We start from the raw sequence: 23,396 nt of genomic DNA on the forward strand, positions 1-23,396 counted from the left end.
AAGCTACAAGACAGAAAATAAACATAAATTTTCAGGTTTTCTTAGAGGAATATGCATTTTAAACCAATGCTGGAACCCTTCGTGTTAGGCCTGATCACTTCAGCAACTTCTACCTTCTTTACTAAACGGTTTAAGAGCCCTGTGTTAAGATAAGGAGCAGTAAAAGCACCCAGCCTGTTTCCATATGTGTTTCTCATGGCAGTTCCACCAAGGCTTGTGTGATGAGAAGGGAAACAAAGGAAAGCTTAATAAATTTGCAATGCACAATGCAGCGAAAAGCAAGAGAGAGAACCAAACACATTTGTTGATAAGATTAATATGTCGGTTTTAAACATTCTAATGAAGCTAAAAACCCTGCTGATTATGATTTGTTTCTCTCACTTGGGCAATGACCTTTGTATTGTAATCCTGCTATCCCTCCCTGTTTTGCTAAGACGAAGTATGTGTATTGTAGTAAGTAAAATGAGGAGTTGCCCATTAAGGAAGTAGAAATGTTCCCATGAAATGAGTTACAATCTGCACATTGCACTTTCTCAAAATCAATAACAGTATGCCTTAAAAAAATATCTGGACTTCCTTGAGGCTTGCAAATGCAGTGTAACCTTCTGCATCTCCTTGGGCTACGGTGAAGGCACAGCCAACCTAGGTCTCTTAAAGCAAAGGCACTTCGCTTTCTGTGAGTACAGACCATTTTCTTTTGACCTAGTTCTGCCAAAGCATTCGGTGGAGGAGTCGGAGCAGGACCGAATTTGAACCAAGCGGCATCTTTAAGTCTTTGTTTAATGTGTAGTCTTGCATGCTTCTATCCTGCTCTGAGAAGCCCCCTGAGCGCCAGCAAGGAACTGGCATAGAGTCCATCTATTTGGAGAGTAGAGTTATCTCTGCAGTCTTAAAGGAAATTAAACGGGTGGGCACAGAATGGAAAACATTACTTTTTTTTTTTCTTGACCCTGATACAAACTATTGTATTCCCAACTTCTCAACCATTTTAGCTTATGGCTGAGCAAAGATAACCCAAACCCTTCTAGTGAGAAACAGAATCTGGGGGGGGAAACTAGAGTAATTTTAGAAGTCAAGATTAGTGTCCGTTGCCCTTTCTCTTCCCTGCATGGCTCCATGTAAAACCTATCCCAACACTCTACCACCCTCCCAATATTCTTAGCCCTTGCCCTCTCTCCCCTCATTCACCACTGATGTACTAACTAGCTTAACAAAGGTCTCAACAGGAATAGGGCCCTAACATGGCATATCCTACTGGCCAGTCCACCTGTGATATTCCCAACACGTGTCCTTCCTTCTCTTCCTGTTACTACCTTATTACCACTATTAATGTCTCTCTTTTCCCCTTCTCTGAATCACTTCTGCCTAGAACGATCATTCTGGGGGTTCACACTGGACCAAAACATCAGGAACACATATACAAGGAGTACCCAGAGCTAGCTTTTGGGGCCCAGGTTATTTAATATATCTTTAGAATCAAATAATCCAAGAGGGAGGTCAGTAGACCTGAGAAACATTAAGTTTGCAGGCAAAGTATTTTAAGAATAAAAAATGTAAGCATAGGAAATACCTCCCTCCCTGCTTTCAGAGTGTGAGACTATAATGGCACCGAATGTTGACAGACTCCAGGGGAATAAAATTAAGCAGCCACGACCAAAGGAAAACAACCATATCTCTCCATTCCTGTGTGCCAAAGCTGCAGGTTGAGAAACAGCCACTCAATCTGTCCAACTATGGAAAAGTGATGATTGGAACATGTTCGTTGTAGGATAAGAGAGAATTAATACAGAAAATTAGTAGGAGGTGGAGATGGAGTGGGGTGAGGGTTGCAAATTTTTATAAAATGCTTCTCAAACAAGGAAGCAGGCAAATAGGCTTGACTAAATAAACACTTTTTCAAATGTACTGCAATATTTGGCAGATCATACATTCAGAAATAAAATGATCAAGTATAAATTCATTCCTTGGCAAATTAGAGGCAAGGGTTGATCCCTCCAAAATCACAGGTGAGATGACTAGTTAGCAGCCCATAGAGTTACCTGGAATTTTAACAGCTCACAGAATAAGATGTCCTTATGACAGTATACCTGGACCTAGTTATACATAAATCAATCTCATTCATCAAGGGTTTTTTTCCTTCAATTTGTGAAAATGAACATTGCCCACTCCAGGTTTTGCCCTATGATGTAATCTTCCAGGACACAATATTTTAGTAAATCCTAGCACCGTTTTTGTATATTTTGATGCCAGTGACAGCAAATTATATCAATACCTGAGTGCCATAACTTATTTACATATATTTATACTGTAATGTTATAGCTGTACAACAGGCAAACAAACAATAAATGTTACCATTATCGAGGAACTACAGGTGAAACTCAAAAAAGTAGAATATCGTCCCAAAGTTCATTTATTTCAGTAATTCAACTTAAAAGGTGAAACTAATCCACAATCTCAGAAAATTAGAATATTGTGAAAAGGTTCAATATTCTAGGCTCAAAGTGTCCCACTCTAATCAGCTAATTAAGCCATAACACCTGCAAAGGGTTCCTGAGCCTTTAAATGGTCTCTCAGTCTGGTTCAGTAGGAATCACAATCATGGGAAAGACTGCTGACCTGACAGTTGTGCAGAAACCATCATTGACACCTTCCATAATTGCAAACGAAGTTGGATGTTCCCAAAGTGCTGTATCAAAGCATATTAATAGAAAGTTATGTGGAAGGGAAAAGTGTGGAAGAAAAAGGTGCACAAGTAGCAGGGATGACCGCAGCCTGGAGAGGATTGTCAGGAAAAGGCCATTCAAAAGTGTTGGGGACTTTGACAAGGAATGGACTGAGGCTGGAGTCAGTGCATCAAGAGCCACCACACACAGACGGATCCTGGGCATGGGCTTCAAATGTCATATTCCTCTTGTCAAGCTGCTCCTGGACAACTAATAACATCAGAAGCATCTTACCTGGACTAAAGAAAAACAGAACTGGTCTGTTGCTCAGTGGTCCAAAGTCCTCTTTTCTAATAAGAGCAACTTTTGCATCTCATTTGGAAACCAAGGACCCAGAGTCTGGAGGAAGAATGGAGAGGCACACACCGCAAGATGCTTGAAGTCCAGTGTGAAGTTTCCACAGTCTGTGTTGATTTGGGGAGCCATGTCATCTGCTGGTGTTGGTCCACTCTGCTTCATTAAGTCCAGGGTCAACGCAGCTGTCTATCAGATTTTGGAGCACTTCATGTTTCCTTCTGCAGACGAGCTTTATGAGGATGCTGACTTCATTTTCCAGCAGGACTTGGCACCTGCCCACACTGCCAAAAGCACCAAAACCTGGTTCAATGACCGTTTGATTACTGTGCTTGATTGGCCAGCAAATTCGCCTGACCTGAACCCCACAGAGAATCTATGGGGTATTGCCAAGAGAATGATGAGAGACATGAGACCGAACAATACAGAAGAGCTGAAGGCCGCTATTGAAGCATCCTGGTCTTCCATAACACTTCAGCAGTGCCACAGGCTAATAGCTTCCATGCCACGTCGCATTGAGGCAGTAATTGCTGCAAAAGGGGCCCAAACCAAGTACTGAGTACATATGCATGCTTATACTTTACAGAGGTCCAATATTGTTCTATGTACAATCCTTGTTTTATTGATTGCATGTAATATTCTAATTTTCTGAGATTGTGGATTTGGGTTTTCATGAGTTGTAAGCCATAATCATCTCAATTATGACAAATCACGGCTTGAACTATCTTGCTTTGCATGTAATGAGTCTATCTCATGTATTAGGTTCACCTTTTAAGTTGCATTACTGAAATAAATGAACTTTTGCATGATATTTTTCGAGTTTCACCTGTGCCAGGGAGAAAAATAACACCCCCTTCAACACTGACAGGGAAAGTTACTATATATAAACAGAGAGCAAACCCCACTCCTTTCTAGCACTGAAGAGATTACCTACTCTGGTAACAAAACATCTCCAAGCATACAACCAAGATTCCAGAGCACCAAGGGCCCCAGAAAAATTGTTGCAGTCATAAACGCTATGCATATGTTAAAACATGTATGTTAGCTGAAGTAACAATTTGAAAGTATTATCGCTTTAGTTTGCTTATAAGTTGTTTCATGAATATGAGGCCTGCATCTATGTCTAATAACTGAAAAAAATGTCTTTTTTCCCTTTACAAGGAGAAAAGTAACACAAGTGAATAAAAAATATGGAGGGGGCGATGTTTGTTCAATGCGTCCAGGATTTAGCCGAATTCAAAGGGTATGCAACATGATAATGAGCTAAATTTAGAAGTGTAGTGCAGTTCTGCCTTGAAAAAGAGGATGTGCAGAACGACAACAACGCTGAATTTCCCTCCCCTCACAGGGACTAGAAGCTGGAGCTCAAAATCTTTAGAGGCTGTGGGTTCTCTTTACAAAATGGTTCTTAAACTAGCCATCAAACAAGCAACGTCTCCCACCTACCTCATAATCGGGCCTCAAGTTCTTTTTCAGTAGCGATGGACAATGTTTGTTTATTGCTAACCATTTGTTATTTGTTACTTCACCAGCAAAAGAGATGGTATCTGTCCTCTGCTAACCACAGTGCAACTCCCTGGTGAAGTTGTTTTTCTTTGTTGTAATCAGAGATAAGTCAAGCATCTGCGTGCGAATGTACTTGCACAGGATTTGGCCTACGTCACTCTTGCACACCTATCTTAGGCACATTACCTGATGTTCTGATGGATTTTGGTTTCCTCGAGGTTATATTTAATAAGGGAGAATTACTGATGCTCAGAACATCTCAAGACAGGCAGCACACATCTGGTAAGTCAAAGAGGCTAACACAATCTGAGATAGGTAAAGTAAAGACTCTATTTTATCCTCATGAGCTTTTTTTAACTCAAGAGAAATCTGAATAGAAATGGTGTTTTGTTTTATCTAATATTTACAAAGCATTATATTGATGTATGATAAATTGTCACTTGAGGAGACTAAATCCTATGCAGCAAAAACTCTGCATCAGCCTTTCACAAATGATTTAGGATTATTTTTTCCAGGTTCTTCAGGCGAGTTACACATTCTGACAGTGATCATCAGTTTGAAAAAGGAGGAGGTTCATATGAGTAGGTATCTTCTAAGAGCTTTTTGTCTATGAACACCTGGCGATATTATATGAATATTGTTGATATATATGAATATAAAACTGGGAAGTGTTAGGGTTTGCTTAACAATGCACTTCAAGGATAGAAAACAAACTTTTATTATGTTTATTAAAATTATATAGATATTTTAATAAATATCTTTGCAATATAATAGCCAACTGGGTGATTTTTGGGTCAGTCACTCTCTCTCAGCCAACCCACCTCACAGGGTTGTTGTAAGAAAAATAGGAGGAGGAAGTTGTGTCGGATATGTTTGCCATCTTAAGTGTTTATAAAAGAAATAATAAAGGTGGGATATAAATAAATAATTGATTATTTTGTAAACAATACTTCATTTTTATAATTTTCTTAAAAAGTGGATTCTGTATTTAGTATTTTAGCATTTATTTGATTTGTCAATCGCTTACAAGATACAGGTATAAGAATAAATATAGTTTTGAATACATGAGATAGATACTTATAAGAAAAATAAAAAAAACAATAGGACAGGGACGGTAGGCACGTTGGTGCACTTATGCACGCCCCCTACAGGCCTCTTAGGAAAGGGGTGAGGTCAATAGTAGACAGTCTAAAGTTAAAGTTTTTGGGGTTTGGGGAAGAAACTACAGAGTCAGGTAGAATATTACAAACATTGACCACTCTGTTGCTGAAGTCGTATTTTCTGCAGTCAAGTTTGGTGCGGTTAACCTTGAGTTTGTATCTATTGTGTGTTCTTGTTATGATTAAAGCTGAAGTATTCATTTGCAGGTAGGACATTGCAATGTATGATTTTATATACTATATTTAGATCAGACCAGAGGCGGTATAGTTCTAGATTTTCTAGGTCAAATCTGGTGGCATAAGGTATTCTGCAATGAGTAGAGGAGCGGAGAACTCTTCTTGTGAAATATTTCTGGACTTTTTCAATTGTGTTTTTGGAATTTTTCAATTGTCTGTCACAATTAATAATATTATATTGCAAAAACTGCTTAATCCTGAAGTTTTTTTTATCTAATTGGCACTTCTTTGATTTATCATTGTAGCCAAATAGTTATTTTGTTTTTGTTTTCTCTCTCTCTAAAGGACATATTTTCAGTTTGCTACAGTGGATGATCCTTACTGACTAAAAGCAGCACAAATATTCCCTGCACCCAGCTATACCATCTGATTCTCCATCTGATTTAGAAAGTACTATTCCTGCAGGATTTCCTATCTTTGTGCAAACATGGAAGCCCAACAGAACAAGCTTGAATTCTTCTATAAGCTGGGCTATGGCAAGAAGGAGGTGTGCGAAGTGCTGGAGAAATTAGGTCAAGAGGCTTCGGAGAATGATTTGCTTCAAGAATTGATTCTCATGGGGAAAAGACCTCCAGAGAGTGGGACCCAATATTTTCAGCCCAATCTTGCTGCTCAAGGAGTACCCCTTCCATTTCCCCAGGGCTCTACTGAGGAACCAAGTGAGGTGTCTGATGATTTGAGGCCTATTGTAATCGATGGGAGCAACGTTGCAATGAGGCAAGCATCTTTCCATTTTCTTGTCCCAAGGGCTTCTATTTGCTCTGCAGTCCTAGAATGTTATAGGTCAGGATTTAAAATATACTGAATGCAACTGTAGGGTCTTTTCAGGAAGGCATAATATTAACGTTATGATTGTGTTGCATTTGAATATTTATGACATGAAGTTCTTCTCTCACATATTTGAGCTATGACAGCATGAAGATGAGCCTTGTTCAAATAGGGAACCCAGGAAGGACATTTCATGTGTGAATTGATCTTATCTAAATTATGGCTGAGGAGATTAAATAACCACACATGCAAACAAGCTCTCTTTTCAAAATCTACTTATGGACATTTCCTAAACTGACAGGCATCCTATCTAAGGGAGATCTGCACCCAAGGCCAATTAAAGTGCTGTTCCCTGTTTTATTACAAAATCCAAGGGAAAATAAAAGCCTTTTCATAACAACAGATTTCACTGGGTTTTTGGAGGGGTTTTTTTGTAGACTTTCTGATGCCAAAAACCAAAGTGTGGTGAGTGGTTCAGGAAAGAGGCTGCAGAGTCTCTGATCTTAGGTTTAAATTGAGGGTGGAGAAAGAACAAAAAATTGTATACATGTACACGTCACTGATTTCAGAATCAGGTGCCCTCCAGCTGTACTGAATTGCAAGCTCTGGCACTAACCATTTTTGCTAAGTTTTCTTACCATGGTACATTGAAGGAAGAGTTTCACAAAGCTGGAATCTTCAAAGGTGAAACTTCAGTCTATCTGCTATATTAGTTCCTGGATTGTGCAGGCAGTATGCCCGGCTCCTTTCTCAGATAGGCATGACAGTTTTGTGTGTTCTTGATGTACCTTTGAGCAAACTTGGCAACTTTAAGATCCGTGGATCTCCAACTCCCAGAATTTCCCAGCCAGCTATTGTATGCTGGAGTTGAAATCCACACAACTTAAAAGTTAACAACACTGCTAGATTAACTTTTTTTTGTTTATAACATTATTGGCTTTTAATTTTTCTGTTTGTTTTTATGATTTTTTTTAAAAAAATGTACATTGCCTTGAGTTGTTTTGCAATTATGCAGCTTTTATGAATTGTTGTAGTAATAACAACTGGCACCTGCTAGACTACGTGTCTTATAATCCCCAACAGGCAAGACCCCATCTGCTGAGAATGGTGTGAGTGGTAGTCCAGCACATCTAATGGCCTCAGAATGAGCAATGCTGTTAACCTAACGAAGACATTGCTTAAAAGTTGGAGTAAGTGACTCCTGACTCACCTCTTTAACCAGCCTAGGTGACCATACAAATAAGTTGCTCTTCCTTCAGAGTGGAGTCCACAGTTTCTCAGGAAAATGCAGTAACCTATGTGTGAGAGTCAACAAGGATTTTACAATTTGTCTGAAATAACCCAGAACAAGCAACCCCTGGAGGGGACATTAATAGAATAGAAAATAGAATAGAATAGAATAGAATAGAAAATAGAATAGAATAGAATAGAATAGAATAGAATAGAATAGAATAGAATAGAATAGAATTATTTATTTGCCAGGTGTGATTGGACACACAAGGAATTTGTCTTGGTGCATATTGTTGTGATTCGCCAGCAGCAGGTGCAGATGGCAGAGATCTCTGACACTGAGGACGAAAGGGAACCAATCAGGGAGTCTGGCGAGGACTTGGACGAGGGTCCTGAATCTGATGCAGGGATGGGGCCAGGACTATTGGAGTGGGGTGGTGCCTTTGGAGCTTTTGGAGCCTGGAAGCAGTGAAGTAGGGGACCCTGGGGAGCCTGTGCCCAGTGCACATGTGCACAGAGCTGCAAGAAGGTGAGGGCAGCTGAAGCAGGAAGGGCGACTCAGGAGTAAGACTGGAAGGTGATTACCCCTCCCATAGGGGATACAAACCAGCCCTCGGGGATGTGCTCTTTGCAGGAATCAAAGAAGTTCTTTAGATTCTGAGTCCTCATTGAAGCCTGTGAACTCCGGTTTGTTTTTGAAACTTCTGTTGGTTGATATTTATCAGTAATTAGACTTCTGTTCTTGGCAGCCTTTTACAACCTTGAAAGGACTTGTTTTTATCTTGGACAATTAGGTTTAAATGACTCTTGGCTGGGAATGCAAAGAATTCCCAGCGCCGCATGAAAAAAGATTTGCTTTTATACACAGTTTGTGTTTGTTTAATTTGAACAAGGCTTGGGTCAAAACATATATGCTCTTAGTATACATAAAAAGAAAAAATACATTTGTCAAGAATCATAAGGTACCACACTTAATGATAGTCATAGGATACAAATAAGCAATCAAATCATACTAGGAAACAATCAATATAAATTGTAAGGATACAAGTTACAGTCATACAATCATAAGTGGGAGGAGATGGGTAATAGGAAGGATGAGAAGATTAATAGTAGTAGTAATGCAGATTTAGTAAATAGTTTGACAGTGTTGAGGGAATTATTTATTTAGCAGGGTGATGGCATTCGGGGAAAAACTGTTCTTGTGTCTAGTTGTTCTGGTGTGCAGTGCTCTATAGCATCGTTTTGAGGTTAGGAGTTGAAACAGTTTATGTCAGGATATGAGGGGTCTGTAAATATCAAACAGAATGTATCTAACAGGGCAATTCAACAATGCTAATGTAAATAAGCTCTTATGTTTAGGAATCAAAAAGCTCTGTGAATTTGCTTAGTGAATGTGCAAAAACCCAGTTGGTAAAACTAAAGGAAATGAAAACCACTTTGTTCAATACCAGCCTTCTCTAGCCAGTTATGGTTAGCTTACTACTCAAATAATGACTATACTGCTCTATATTGGCAAGTTGTCTTAAAATAATGAGCTTGTCTCCCTAAGCAAATAGCAGACATCTAGTTACTTTGCATACCAAAATCGACATAAAGTCTCAGTACAATTAAATCCAAGAAAGATACCAACGCTTTCTGATAACCTGACAATGGATTTAATCCATCACAAATCTATGTGCATCTCCCCTTGGTCCATGTCATAGGAACTGGAATTCCAGCTGGCTGCAGAAAAGATCTTTTTCTAGATTGGAAAGATGTACATGCAAATAGGTGAACAACAGGAAATTGCTGCACAATTGGGGGGAAAGTATGTATAATATATAATGTTCAGCTAGGTGGCAGCAGCTAAACAGGGTTCAATTTAGTTTCTGTTTGGAAGCCCTAGCCCTAAAAACACCTCAGAAGCCAGCAATGGCAAATGACTTTCATATTTTTGCCAAGAAAACTACACTAAAATGCCCTTGAAGTTATCACTAATCAAACTTGACTTGAAGTGAATTTTACTCTATAAAATACAATAGAAGCAGTAACTAATCAGAATATTCAATGTAGAGTCATCATTAGCTTACTCTAGGATTTTTGAACAGATACTTTTACAACATAGAAGAAATTAAATAGCTTTACTATGTAATTGTGCGATATTGCTAAAATTATTGCCTACTTGGTTAGATTCCATGAAGACAAGAAAAACTCCAAGAAAAAAAACCCCCATGTTTCTTTTTGTTACAAGTTCACAATTTGTGTTTTGCTCAATTTTTTTGTTTTATATGAAACTACCTGGAGTCCAGGGAGTAGATCAGTGGTGGGAATCCAATAATTTAACAACCTGTCTGGGTGTGCATGGCTGGGTGGTCATGTGACTGGGTGGGTGTGGCCAACTTGATTGGTCTCACCCTTAGGAAATTTCTTCTTAGTCCAACTCACAATAAAATAGCACAATAAAATAGCACCGTTCCAATATTTAGAAAAGAATAGAATAACAGAGTTGGAAAGGGCCCTGGAGGTCTTCTAGTCCAACCCCCTACTTAGACAGGAAACCCTACACCATTTCAGACAAATGGTTATCGAATCTCTTCTTAAAAACTTCCAGTGTTGGAGCATTTATAACTTCTGGAGGAAAGTTGTTCCACTGATTAATTGTTCTGTCAGGAAATTTGAGGAGCTCCTACAAAAATGAGGGAGTCAATCTATTTTTCAAGGCACCAAAAGGCACAACAAGAAACAATGGATGGAAACTAACCAAAGAGAGAAGCAACCTAGGACGAAGGAGAAATTTCCTAAGGGTGAGACCAATCAACTAATGGAATAGCTTGTCTTCAGAAGTTGTGGGTGCTCCATCACTAGAGGCTTTCAAGAAGAGTGAGGGAAGTACACCCCAAAAGAACAGTGCCAGGAACCACTAAAACAATGCAGAAAACTTAAAACAGCCATTCCCTCTTTTTTAAAAAAAGTCAGCCCCAAAGTAAATGCAGCAGCTGAGAAGGAAACTAAGAGCAGCTGCTCATGCTAATTGAAAGCCTGAGCGTGCTGTCAAATGCCATTAACCCTTCCAACTCTGTTATTCTATGTTCTCTATGTTCTAAATTGAGTGCTTCACAGCAGAAGCAATACAGCCGGCTGGACCACACATGCATTAAATTCACAGCCTGTATGATCAAGCTGCATCATTGTCCTCTCCTGTATCTTTCTCCCCAGGAAGAAACAGTAGCCAACACTGCAGCAGCTATGAAAGGTCTTGGGGAACTCCAAGGAGTATCAGCTGATCACAGAAGTGTTACTTAATACTCTTTATAATGAAAATGTTTGTAATCTTCTCCTTCTTCCTGGAGGGAAGAGGTTAATCCCATCCCTAGATGGGTGATAGATGGATTTCCCTGCCCTAATCCTGTCAGTTTCTGTTGTTTGTTGACTTGATTCAGTTGTATTGGCTGCATTCCAGCTGCAACTCTTAAGTGGTTCTTGGAGCTATTAACTGAAGGAGAGAGAGAGAGAGAGAGAGAGAGAGAAACCTCCCAAGCACTTCATTTTTAACTGGTGTTATTCATTTTATATCTGTATTGTAATCTTTATTTCTTTCTGGTTCCCTCTAGTGTCCAGCATGCAAATTCCCATTGTGTTTTCTTTTAAAAAAAGAAAGGAATCCGTGAATATGGGGAAAATCCCATTAATTATATGCAATTAATTTAAACACAATTTTAAGTCAATTGTATGAGATTCTGTTCTTATAGGATTCTAGGTGTTGCCATAGCATAGCATTCAAAATCCACCATTTTGAAATAATCATGTATCTGATAGAATTTAAATAATTAAAAACTGGGTAGAAACTCTACTTCATGCAGAATACATAATTATGTATTCAAGGAGGGAAGCAACCTAGAATGAAGGAGAAATGTCCCGACAGAACAATTAATCAGTGGAACAACTTGCCTCCAGAAGTTGTGGGTGCTCCAACACTGGAAGTTTTCAAGAAGAGATTGGACAACCATTTGTCTGAAATGGTATAGGGTTTCTGCCTAAGCAGGGGGTTGGACTAGAAGACCTCCCAGGTCCCTTCCAACTTGTTTATTCTGTTCTATTCTATTCCCTGTTACATTTCAAATGAACATCTTCAATCTGAAAGAAATTTTACTGCCAACAGTTTGATTTCAGGCAAAATTCAAACTACTCAGGTGTCACCTTTTTAATAAGATGATACCTGGCCTGTTAAAACACTCCACTCTTTTTATAGAAGTCTGCCAGACATCTAAGAACTTCACTGGGATTTTTCAAATCAGATCTAGTCCTGACTATTAGACATCTTATTATAATTGCATTGCTAGATTAATATATTTCCTATTTTTCTGGGGAGGGCGGAGCTGGTATTGCGATGATATGGCATGCAATCCTGGAGGTCTGAGATCGCTGCCGATATCTTTGCTCCTGGACGGTCCAAGTGGATCTAAACTGTCCCGAAGAGATGGTGAATGTAAAGAGTACATCCTGTCGATCCCAGGGATATCACAAAGTCCCTGGTAGATCCAGGAGAAGCTCTTTTTGCCAGCGGCAAAGAGGCAGCCATTAAAGCTGCTGAAGTTGGGACAGCTCTGAAACAAAAGAGAACGGAAAGAGAAAGTGTGCCGGTTTGGTGAGAACATTTTCTTTATTTTAAGACTTGAAAGGACACCCTAAGGGAAAGAAAGAATCTGTAAAAGTTTTGACAGAAGTGATTAAGTGGTGATTTTAAACAGGAATGTCAGAGTAATATTTTTATTTTTTTTCTCATTGCTGGATTTTCTACACATTTTGAAACTGGACTGGTTTTTTTTTCCTCTTCTTTTTATCTATTCTTTTCTCCTTTTTGACTTTATAATATTCTAAGCCAGAGACTCCCTTTTAGTTATTTTTTTAAATACCTTTTTCTCTTTTTTTAATTAATTCTTATTATATTTTGCTTGGAAAAGGAGGGGGAAAGTGAAAGCTAAAGAAACTTTGTAACACTGCCAACTAGAGGCTTGGAAATATTCTATTCCTCTTTTGACCAGACAAAGCTGAGAAAGAACTGAGACTTTTTTTCAAGGACATTGCCTGTTTGATAAGATAGAGGGGAAGAGCATGGGAGAGTATTATTGCAGGTGCTCTTCTGGGTTTCTATCAACATCTGGAGTCTGGTGTTGAAGTTTAGGAAAAGAAAAGGTGATAAGTCTTTGGAGAAGAGAGTTATAACAAGAGCCTTGGATAATTAAACAAAGTGCAGTGTGCTCTTTTTATTATTTCTAAGCTGTGCTACCCCTCCTCATCAGTTTACTTTATTTTTGTAATAGCTATTTGGATTTTTGGCTCTTTGGAACTTGTCTTTGTTTCTTTTTCTTGTCTTTGGAAGTTAAATTTCTACGCCTGCTTTTTATTTTAAAGGAAAAGCTTTAGTATTAATGTTTCCCTTCCTTTTCTTTTTAAGGGAGTACCCTTTTTTCTCTCTCTCCCTTCCTGGTATTTTTGTCTTTCCATCCACCTTCCATATTGTTTTTTGTTGTTGTTTATTCTTATGCATCCTTTTATATCTGAGACCTGTTAATTGGATTGAGGTGTTGAAGAACCTGAAGAATTTTTCTTTTCTTTTTTTAGCCTTTTTCTTCACTTTTTTGCCTCTTTTAGGATTTTACAACTTTCTCTTTTTTGTGTGTGTTTATGGTGTGTTTATAGTCTTTTCCTTCATTTTTGAATTTTTACTGCCATCTAACTAACCGATTGGATTAAGGTATACAAGAACCTGAAGAAATTTTTTCTTCTTTTTTATTATTATTGCTATTTGGCTTCTTTTTTCCTACTATTTTTATTTGGAACTGCAATTGGTTATTCCACAATTGGATTAAGGTTTAGAAGAACCTGAAGATTTTGAATTGCTCAAAATGAGTAGGAAATTAACAGCTCCTAGTTCTTCAACTTCTACTTCTTCCTTTCCACCATCTGGAGGACAACGTTCAATACAGACAATGTTAAGGCAAGAAAAAGAACAAGAAAAAGTGACCCTGCAGATGATTATGCAAGGATTCCAAGATCTTAAAACAAGATCAGAGAATATTGAAAAGAGAATAGAGAACATTGAACAACGAACAGGGAAAACCGATGAAAAAGTGGAGAACATCCAACAAATGATGATGAAGTATGATGAGAGACTCCAAAAAATTGAAGAAGAAGATAAACAAAGAGACAAGAAGATTGGAGACATTGATAATAGATTAACTGTGGTTGAACAAGATAAAAGTGGGATGCTGAGATGGGAGATGGACAGATCAGAATTTTATCTTAGATTCCAAAACATAGAGAAAGAAAAAGGACAAAATCTAGCTGAGATAATGATAGAAATATTGGCTGAAGCTTTGGAAATAACTGAAGATAAGATGGAATAGATGAGGTTTATCGAGTCTTCACAAGATATGCGATGAGAAATAGCTTACCAAGAGTTCACGTCAGATTTACAAAGAAAGCCATTAAAATGCAAATATTGCAAGTGGCAAGAGAGAAAACATTGAAATACAAAGATAAGGAGATTGTAGTCTTGAAACAAGTACCCAGAAGAGTGAGAGAGATGAGAAGAGAATACCGATTCTTGACCAAATTGCTACTTTAAAAAGAGGTGAATTATAGATGGCTGATTCCAGAAGGTTTAATGTTCACATGGCAAGAACAGAGATATAGAATTGACTCAATTGAGAAAGCTGAAAAAAAATGAAATTACACAATAGTTAATAGATAACAGACAATCAGAGTTGGAAGGGACCTTGTAAATCATCTAGTCGAACCCCCTGCTCAAGTGGGAGACCCTACACCATTTCTGACAAATGGCAGTCCAATCTCTTCTTGAAAGTCTCAAGTGATGATGCTCCCACAACTTCCAATGCCAATGATTGATTGTTCTCACTGTCAGAAAGTTTCTCCTTATTTCCAAGTTAAATCTCTCCTTGTTCAGTTTCCATCTATTATTCCTTGTCTGGCCTACAGGTGCTTTAGAATATAGCTTGACCCCTTCCTCTCTGTGGCAGCCCCTCAAATATTGGAAGATTGCTATCATGTCTCCCCTGGTCCTTTGGGGAAGAAACTCTGTGGTTTCTTCCCCAAACCCCAAAAACTTTAACCTTAGACTGTCTACTATTGACCTCACCCCCTTCCTAAGAGGCCTGTAGGGGGCGTGCATAAGCGCACCAATCGTGCCTACCATCCCTGTCCTATTGTTTGTTTGTTTTTCTCATAAGTATCTATCTCATGTATTTAAAACTATATTTATTCTTATACCTGTATCTTGTAAGCGACTGACAAATCAAATAAAATGTAAAATGTAAAAAATGGTCCTTCTCTTCACTAGACTAGCCATGCCCAGTTCCTGTAACCATTCTTCATAAGTTTTAGTAACCGTTCTTCATATCTTTTAGTCTCTAATCCCCTAATCATCCTGGTTGCTCTTCTCTAAATACTTCTAGACAAACTTTGAGCTAGGAAATGGTTTTCAGTATAGAATGAAATTCTACAAATCCATTTTTAATGGAAAAAAGCCATTCCCACTTGCCAGAAATGTTAGCTGCCAGACACAAGAACTCATTTAAATCCAGTATATGATATACGGCAGAAGCCATTAAAAAGTACTGTAACTTGGTAACATTCAAAAATAATCGCTTTTCCTTTTTTCCAGTCATGGAAACAAAGAAGTATTTTCATGCTTAGGAATTCAGTTGGTGGTAGACTGGTTCAAACAAAGAGGTCACCAGTACATCAAAGTTTTCGTTCCATCTTGGAGAAAGGAACAGTCTCGATTTGATACCCCCGTTACAGGTATGAACAGATCCAACAGGTTTTCAATATGAAGTATTAGTTCCCAGTTATATGTTAAATGATTCATATTGCAATCAATAAGATTAAACATTTATCAGAACACTGTTTCTTTGGAAGTACAAAAGCGTAAGGCCGAAAACACAACCAGAACCACTCCCAATCGGTTTTGCTATAGCTACTGGTTTTCAAATATTTAAACAACCTTTAAGTTCTTTTTATTTTTGTCCAAGAAACAGCTAGCTTGGTTATTTGTTTATTTTACCAATAACCAGAGCTTCAAAAAACTAGCAAGAGTATGCTTTTTCCTTTGCACTAGTAGCAGTAATACCTAGAATTCAGACTATCAGAGACTCTGACATCAGTCGATTAGCTGACAACTTATGCTCATAAGTTAGAGACAGATTTAACAACTCTTATTTATAAGATGCATTTTATTGTGAAGCCCAAAATAACAGTGTACTTCAAAGTATAGGCAGTTCTTGACCTACAACAGTTCATTCAATGGCTGTTCAAAGTTACGGCACTGAAAAAAATGACTTGTGACTGTTTTTCAAACTTATGATCATCACAGCTTTCCCATGGTCATGGGATCAAAATTCAGACACTTGGAAATTAACTCGTATTTATGAAAGTTGCAGTGTCCCAGGGTCATGGGATCACATTTTGCAACCTTCCGACAAGCAAAGTCAGTGAGGAAGCCAGATTCACGTAACAACCATGTGACTAACTTAACAACTGCAGGGATTCACCTAAAAACAGTAGCAGGAAAGGTCGTAAAATGGGGCATACTTAATTTAACAACTGTCTTGCTTAGCAATAGAAATTTTGGACTCAATTGTAGTCATCAGTCGAGGACTACCTGTATCAGACAACGTATCTAGAATATGCTATAAATATTTCATTGTAGAGGAAGTATAGTACAATGTTCCTTATTGTAAGCTCTACTAGTATTTGTCTGTTTATAGTACAATTTTACATAATTTTCTCAAGAGATTGTTCTACCAGGCAGTATTTCACTTACTACCCTCATTAAAGTGCTTGTTTGTGGACAAGTTACCTTTTAATTTCCATATTCATGACCCTCAGCTATATCTGCACTTCTGTACCGAGAAGTGGCAGACAACTTAATGTATTAGCTGCTCAGGTCCCAGATGTGAGAATCAGTTGTTCAGTTATCCTAGATTCCAAGCCAATTTTGAGCATGTAACAGATAGTTTATTGAGTCAGTTTATAAAATAAACATAACAAGCAATGTTTAAACAGGGAATGTGTGATCCTTCAAGTGTTGCTGAACTTCTAGCATCTCTCAGCATTGGCCAGGTTAGCTAGAATTTCTATTCAGGAACGTTTGGGAGACCACAATGAATCAGACAGTTCGTATTCTAATTAAATGGGAAGCATTCAGATGTATTTCAAATTAAATGGGCACCAAAATGGTGTTTTATAAATACATGAGCTTGACCAATCAGCAGGGGGTTGGACAAGAAGACCTGCAAGGTACCCTTCCAACTCTATTATTCTGTATTCTGAATGAAAAACACTGCAAGCTGTTTTTGTTTCCTTGTGCAAAGCTGATATTTTGAAACCCATCTTCCACTTCTGCATGCAACTCTTCTCTGTATGTGTGTGCATGTGTGGTAGTATTTGTTCATTTCCTGCCCCATTTTTACTTTTAGATCCACATATCCTTGAAAGCTTGGCCAAGCAAGCAATTCTCATCTACACACCATCCCGCAAAATAAAGGGCAAAAGAATGATGTGCTATGATGATCGCTACATTGTTAAATTGGCCTATGAGCAAGACGGGGTCATTGTTTCCAATGACAACTTTCGAGATCTGCAGAATGAAAACCCTGAGTGGAAATGGTTCATTGAGCAGCGACTGCTCATGTATTCTTTCGTCAATGACAAGTAAGAGCCTGGTATATGTGCAAACAAGGTTTCATCAAGATCTAGCTCATGGGTATCAAACACAAGGTTCACGGGCCGGATCCAGCCCATGGGGTTCTTAGATCTGGCCTGCAGGAGGGTTGCAGGAGGCCATTGCGGCCGGAAACAGAGCTCAGGAGCCCGTTTTCACTGGCATAACACTCAGGCCGCCACAGGCACCCCCGCCATGAGTGATATGCCTACCCTGGCCACACCCATTCCAGCCCCTCAAGGTCAAACACAACCTTGATGCGGCCCTCAATGAAATGGAGTTTGACACCCCTGATCTAAGGTTACAAAGTGCAGATTTCAAGGAGCAAGATTTAAAGTTTAAAATTTGCAAGCAGGAGCATGTCAATCAATCAATCAATCAATCTTTTTTCACTCATAGAGCAGCAGATGAAGAACAAAATCACAATTAATTAGAACAAAAAATGAAAAACATAATCACTGTAAAATATCCAAAAAGTATTAAGAGTAAATATTACGATGTACTGTACAAACTTTAAAACAATGCATGGATATGGTCAAGGAAATAAAATCAGATTGATCTAAAAATAAGAACTTAAAACAAATCAAAACAACTTGGATATTTAGGTATGGAAATAATTCCTGTCAAGGACTTAACGTCAAGAGGGCAATGCATAATATTGTATTCCATCATTTCAATTATTCTTCCACTGCATGGACAGTTTCTGTTTAAAGGGGGATCATCCTTCAGATCTTCCTTAAATAATTTTGGGAGGGCAATGAATCTAGTTAAAGAGAAAGCTCTTCTGAATTTTGGGATTATTATGTAGCTAAGATACCTAGCCGATTGCAGAAGATGTACAGATTAGCTCAAGAAGGAAAGGATAGAACTGGAAAGTCTGCTTGCAACTTTAAATAAATGGTCCACTGTTTGAGATCAGCTAGCACAGACATGTGGCCGGCATGACTAAACACCAAAGATGCAGGGAACGCTGTTACCTTCCCACCAAAGTGGACCCTATTTTTCTACTTGCATTTTTACATGTTTTCGAACTGCTAGGTTGGCGAAGCTAGGAGAAGTAATGGGAGCTCACTCCGTTACATGTTGCTAGGGATTCGAACCGCTGAACTGCCAACCTTTCTGATTGACAAGCTTAGCATCTTAGCCACTGAGCAACTTTTATGATGGCTTTAGAAATATATAAATATCCAAAACTTATTTGAGAGTTCGCATGTATGTTTGCAGGTGTTTTTTTCTGAGGAGATTGGTTTGAATATTTAAAGATATAAAGATATGTTGTGAACTTCAGCATGTATCAGAAAATAATGAGAATGTTGATTCAGTAATTTCTGTTATTTATTTTTAGATTCATGCCACCTGATGATCCTTTGGGCCGATATGGACCTTCTCTGGACAATTTTCTAAGCAAAAAACCTCTTTTCCCTGAATCAAAATGGCAGCTCTGTCCTTACGGTAAGTTTTGTTCAATGCTCAGTCCATTTGTTTGCAAGATTTACCATGAAACTGGTTGCAGAAAGAATAAGACTAAAACACTGGCTTTTCTCAACAATAGTTAATGATAATTTGCACATTATTTGCATATTCAGATATTTACATCTGGAACCCACACGTCTTTCAAAAGAGCAAGTACCCACCTTATCTGACATTACAGACACAGAAAAACCCAAATGTTCCAGATTTCAGTTTGGCCAAACCAAACCATAACCCATCCAGAATGGTTTGGCTAAACAATGTTTTTTGCAGGAAACAAAAAAACATTTTTCATTTTATGCACACCTCCAGAAATTCCCAGGAAGACTCCAAGTGAACCTCTCAAGAAAATCTTAAAATTATCCCCAGTTTCATTTTTTCTTCTATGCAGTAAACGTCACCATATGGAGGTAGGAATTTGGTTATAGAAATTATTAGGCAAGGCATTTTTATATGCTTCATGCAAATGCAAGGATATAAGGAATATTATGGTAGTAGAATTTCAGACTTCAGTGCATTGCGCTCCCTTTTGCACAGTGAAAATTAATAAAACAGTGCAAAAATATATATCCCTGCCCCACTCTGTATACATTCTTTCATCTATCACCTCTGTATTGTTCCAATTTTAGTATATGTGCTGCCTATCATCAATTAAAATCTTATATAAGAGAAACTTGCTATTACGGCACTAACAGGAATAGACGGCGTGTTTTGCTTCTTCAGTGGCAAAATTATATTCTCCAGACATTCAGAAATGTATCTTCCCCAAAACTGTATGAAAAATTCTCAATATTATTTCAGTATTTGTATAAAATCAAAGTGCTGTAATCCTTGATGTGTGGCCCACAATTGGGGCCAGAATTTCCATTGTTAAACAAGGCAGTTGTTAAGTGAGTTGCACCCAATTTTATGACCTTTTGGCCACAGTTGTTAAGCAAATCACTCCATTTATTATGTAAATCTAGCTTCCCTCATTGCTTTTGCTTAATGGAAGACAGGTGCAAAGGTTGCGGACGGTAATCAGGTGAACCAGGAATTCTGCCACTGTGGTAACTAAACTATAAGCCAGTTTTCAAGCACCTGAAATCTGATCATGTGACCACAGGCATGTTGTGATGGTTGTGAGAGGGTCAGCTTTTTCCAGTCCAGCTGTAATTTCAAATGATCACTAAACAAATGGTTGTAAGTCAAGGACTACCTGTATACGAAAGATTATTTTTACAAAATTAAAAAGTATAAGATGCTCCAATCTGCTTCCATGCCTACTGATACCAGCCAATTATCTAGTCATTTTACTTTCCACAGGCAAAAAATGCACATATGGCATCAAATGCAAATTTTATCACCCAGAAAGACTGAACTGGGACTATCTCTCTGTAGCTGATGAACTCCGGGTCAAAGCAAAAACCTACTCATCCAGTCAGAAGACTGAAGACCTCACGAAGAGTGGACATCCATCATCTCTATATACTCATAAAAGTGCTATTAACAGGAGCAGCACAGCATTCAGCTCAGAAGTAGTTCACACTAGTATCCCACAACAGATAGGAGAGTACCAGGTGGATTCAGCTAACAATTGGATAAACATGTATCAGGACAGCCATCAGGTCCCATTAACTTTATTACAACATGGTCAAACTGCACATGCAGCAACGGTATCTGAACAATTCACAGCATCTTCTCTAACTGCCAGGACTTATTCTGGAAATACACTTGGAGGATCTGTAAAATATGAAGCCTTAGTAGGTGAGCCTTCTAGGGGCCATTATCTCAGGTACAGCCAGGGTCCACTTTTGTCTCATCATAACCGGTGCCTGGACTGTCCATGTTTAGAAATGTGTAACATCCAGGGATGTTGTAGAAAACAGGCATCAGCAATACAAGCCTTACAAGCACCTTCCTTTTTAGCAAGACAGAACTCAAAGGAAGAACAGGATTCTATAGATTCTTCAGCAGAGGTATTTTTATATAGCAAGTATGGGGAGATGGGTCACATTGGACATTTGCAAGCCAGACCTTATGACCAACTATTTTTGTTAAATTCCAACTCACTCATAAGGCACAGTTGTCCTTCTGGTGTGGAGTCTCAGCAGAATTTGGCTCAAACTCCATTTTCTCAAGAGCAAGCAAATGTCCAGCAACCCCTAAGGTTCCCATATTTTCAGGAAAACCAAGCCTTAATGTCATCCAACACAGACATAATGAGAAATTTTATACCATTAGCTAGGAAGCATGGGAATCTGCATAGTAGGTTCCCTAATAGGAAACCGTGGTAAAGGTTTTCTCATGTCTTCTTTACACAAGGTACATTCAACTTCAGTAAATCAATACACACACACACAAGCACACACAAAATTTATGTTTTTCTGGTTTCAAACATCTGTCCTATTTTGCCATCCTCAAAAACATCCAAAGTTTCAATCCGTTAAGCCAATTTATATTCTTATTTGGATCCTTCCTATATGCACTTCCCACAAACATCCTCTTAGATGGCTTTAGCTTCATATGTTTCTACCGTATTTAAACATTCCCCAACAATTTATTCTTTTATCAAACCACGAGCAAAGTGGTTTTTTTTTTTTCAATGTTTGGTAAGGTTTCTGTTTAACAAAGGTATTCTAGGCTTAAGTCAAACTCTAGTGGCTATTTAGATATGACCATGTACAGTAAGTTTAGTTTGTTATTTACTGGACTATCCTATGTGTAGTTTTCTTGGCAACAATACAATAAAAATACGAGTTATTTTCAATTGCCTTTTTCCAGGATGTTTTTCTAACAGATCTGAGATTTCCTGGTGGTTTCCCATCCAGGGCTGTTATTGCTGAGTCCTTAAGAGAACAGCCAAGTTCAGTAAGGACTGCCAGCTGCTCTGACATGCTAGTCTTGTAGTAGAAAGGCAAAGGTACAAATGACAACAGTGTTCTCCCAGTCACCAAAGGATATATTTTCAGTCATTATGACTAGTTGGACTCCCAAGTATTAGGCTTATGAATACAGACATTTATACCTCCTTTTCTTAATAGCCAACAGAGAAAAATAAGCCTTCAGATGGCCTATATGTTCAAGTCTACGCCTCCTCCACTTTTTGGCTGGTATATTAATTGAAACCCATCCTGGACAAATACTACTTTCCTCAGACTGGTTTAGTTTGTTATTTACTAAACTATCCTTGAATATGGTATTTTCAGAAATTGCAGCTGAACTAGTACAGGGAGATACCTGGATTGTTATCCAAAAACCTCCATTTTGATATATTTCAATGTTTTAAAAAAACCTTCACAGGTTTCTGTGATGTTTTTAAGATTAGTTCACAGTGCTGAGGCAAATATAAACAGCTAGGAACAATGGTGATACTATATTCTCCCACATCTTTTTACTTGATAACATGTTTTTGAAAGCACCAATTAACTTTTCCTCATATTGCTGAAGCTGTGGATGGAATATAATGTATGTTAATGGCTTATTCTGCAACTGCTTCCCAATTTACCTATTGTCTGCTTGTGGAAGTATTGCACAAATTATATTGATATATTATTTTTGAATTCAAAATAAGTATGGAAGCTACCATGAGGACCTATTTGTGGAAAAGTGAAGGACAGCTCTTTTAAATAAAAATAATTGACACAATTACTTCTAGTGTATCTCTTTTGTCAAATAAAACAAGTTATGATATATAAGGGAATGCTAATGTATTGGTGGGGTGGTGGTTTAGATTGCTAGTCAAGGGGCAAGGTACATCAAAGAGGAAAATATTACAGTAGATCCTTTCTTTTCATGCCATATTTCTTCCCCCTGCTGTTAGAAAAAGGTGTACTACCCTACACCCAAGTTCTAGATCCTGTATCTTACAGGTGGTTCTTGGCTTATGACTTAATGGAGCCTGATAGTTATTAACAGAAACTTACCCACTATTGGAAAGTGACACCAACTGCATAAATAATAGAAAAATGCAAAGTATCATTGGCTGAGTCCATGAGCTCTTATATTCCCTATGACAAAAATGCTCATTTTGAAATTTCATTCTATAATTCTCTATATTTGTCATTATCCCAGGCAGTGCTGATTCTTATAAGGATTTACTAACCAAAGGAAGTGATTCATTTATAACTTCCATACAAGTAACAATTGGGACCAGAATTTCCACAATAAGTTGGTGCAGTTGTAAAGTCGGTTATCATGGCACCAAACCCAATTTTATTGCAGTCATTAAGCGAATTACATGGTTGACAAGCAAACCTTGCAGTTTTAATTTAAGAAAATTTAGTTTGCTAGTCAGAAACTGGT

At 38.1% G+C, this 23,396-nt stretch overlaps 1 protein-coding gene across 2 annotated transcripts; it reads left to right on the top strand.

Moving 5' to 3' along the window:
* The first annotated feature begins 166 nt into the window (after positions 1–166).
* ZC3H12D (zinc finger CCCH-type containing 12D) lies at positions 167–22,732 on the top strand. 2 transcript variants are annotated; one of them, XM_087939615.1, is made up of 7 exons: positions 167–676; positions 4,550–4,805; positions 6,206–6,637; positions 15,582–15,721; positions 17,398–17,632; positions 18,988–19,094; positions 20,418–22,732. In XM_087939615.1, the coding sequence occupies exons 3-7, from the start codon at positions 6,348–6,350 to the stop codon at positions 21,386–21,388; spliced, it is 1,743 nt and encodes a 580-aa protein (XP_087795741.1). In that variant the 5' UTR covers positions 167–676; positions 4,550–4,805; positions 6,206–6,347; the 3' UTR covers positions 21,389–22,732. The 2 variants fall into 2 exon arrangements, with proteins under 2 accessions (XP_087795741.1, XP_026561427.1); XM_026705642.2 differs by lacking the exon at positions 167–676 and having other exon boundaries at positions 3,512–4,805.
* Positions 22,733–23,396: the final 664 nt, after the last annotated feature.

Source organism: Pseudonaja textilis, chromosome 1 (genome assembly GCF_049901715.1).
Source record: "Pseudonaja textilis isolate UNSWEBS1 chromosome 1, rPseTex1.2, whole genome shotgun sequence".
Classification (NCBI taxonomy): domain Eukaryota; kingdom Metazoa; phylum Chordata; class Lepidosauria; order Squamata; family Elapidae; genus Pseudonaja; species Pseudonaja textilis.

Coding starts and splice junctions, on each gene's coding strand:
- ZC3H12D (XM_087939615.1), top strand. CDS start 6,348: ATGGAAGCCCAACAGAACAAGCTTGAATTCTTCTATAAGCTGGGCTAT. Junction 6,638..15,581: donor GGGAGCAACGTTGCAATGAG/GCAAGCATCTTT, acceptor CCTTTTTTCCAG/TCATGGAAACAAAGAAGTAT. Junction 15,722..17,397: donor ATTTGATACCCCCGTTACAG/GTATGAACAGAT, acceptor TTTTACTTTTAG/ATCCACATATCCTTGAAAGC.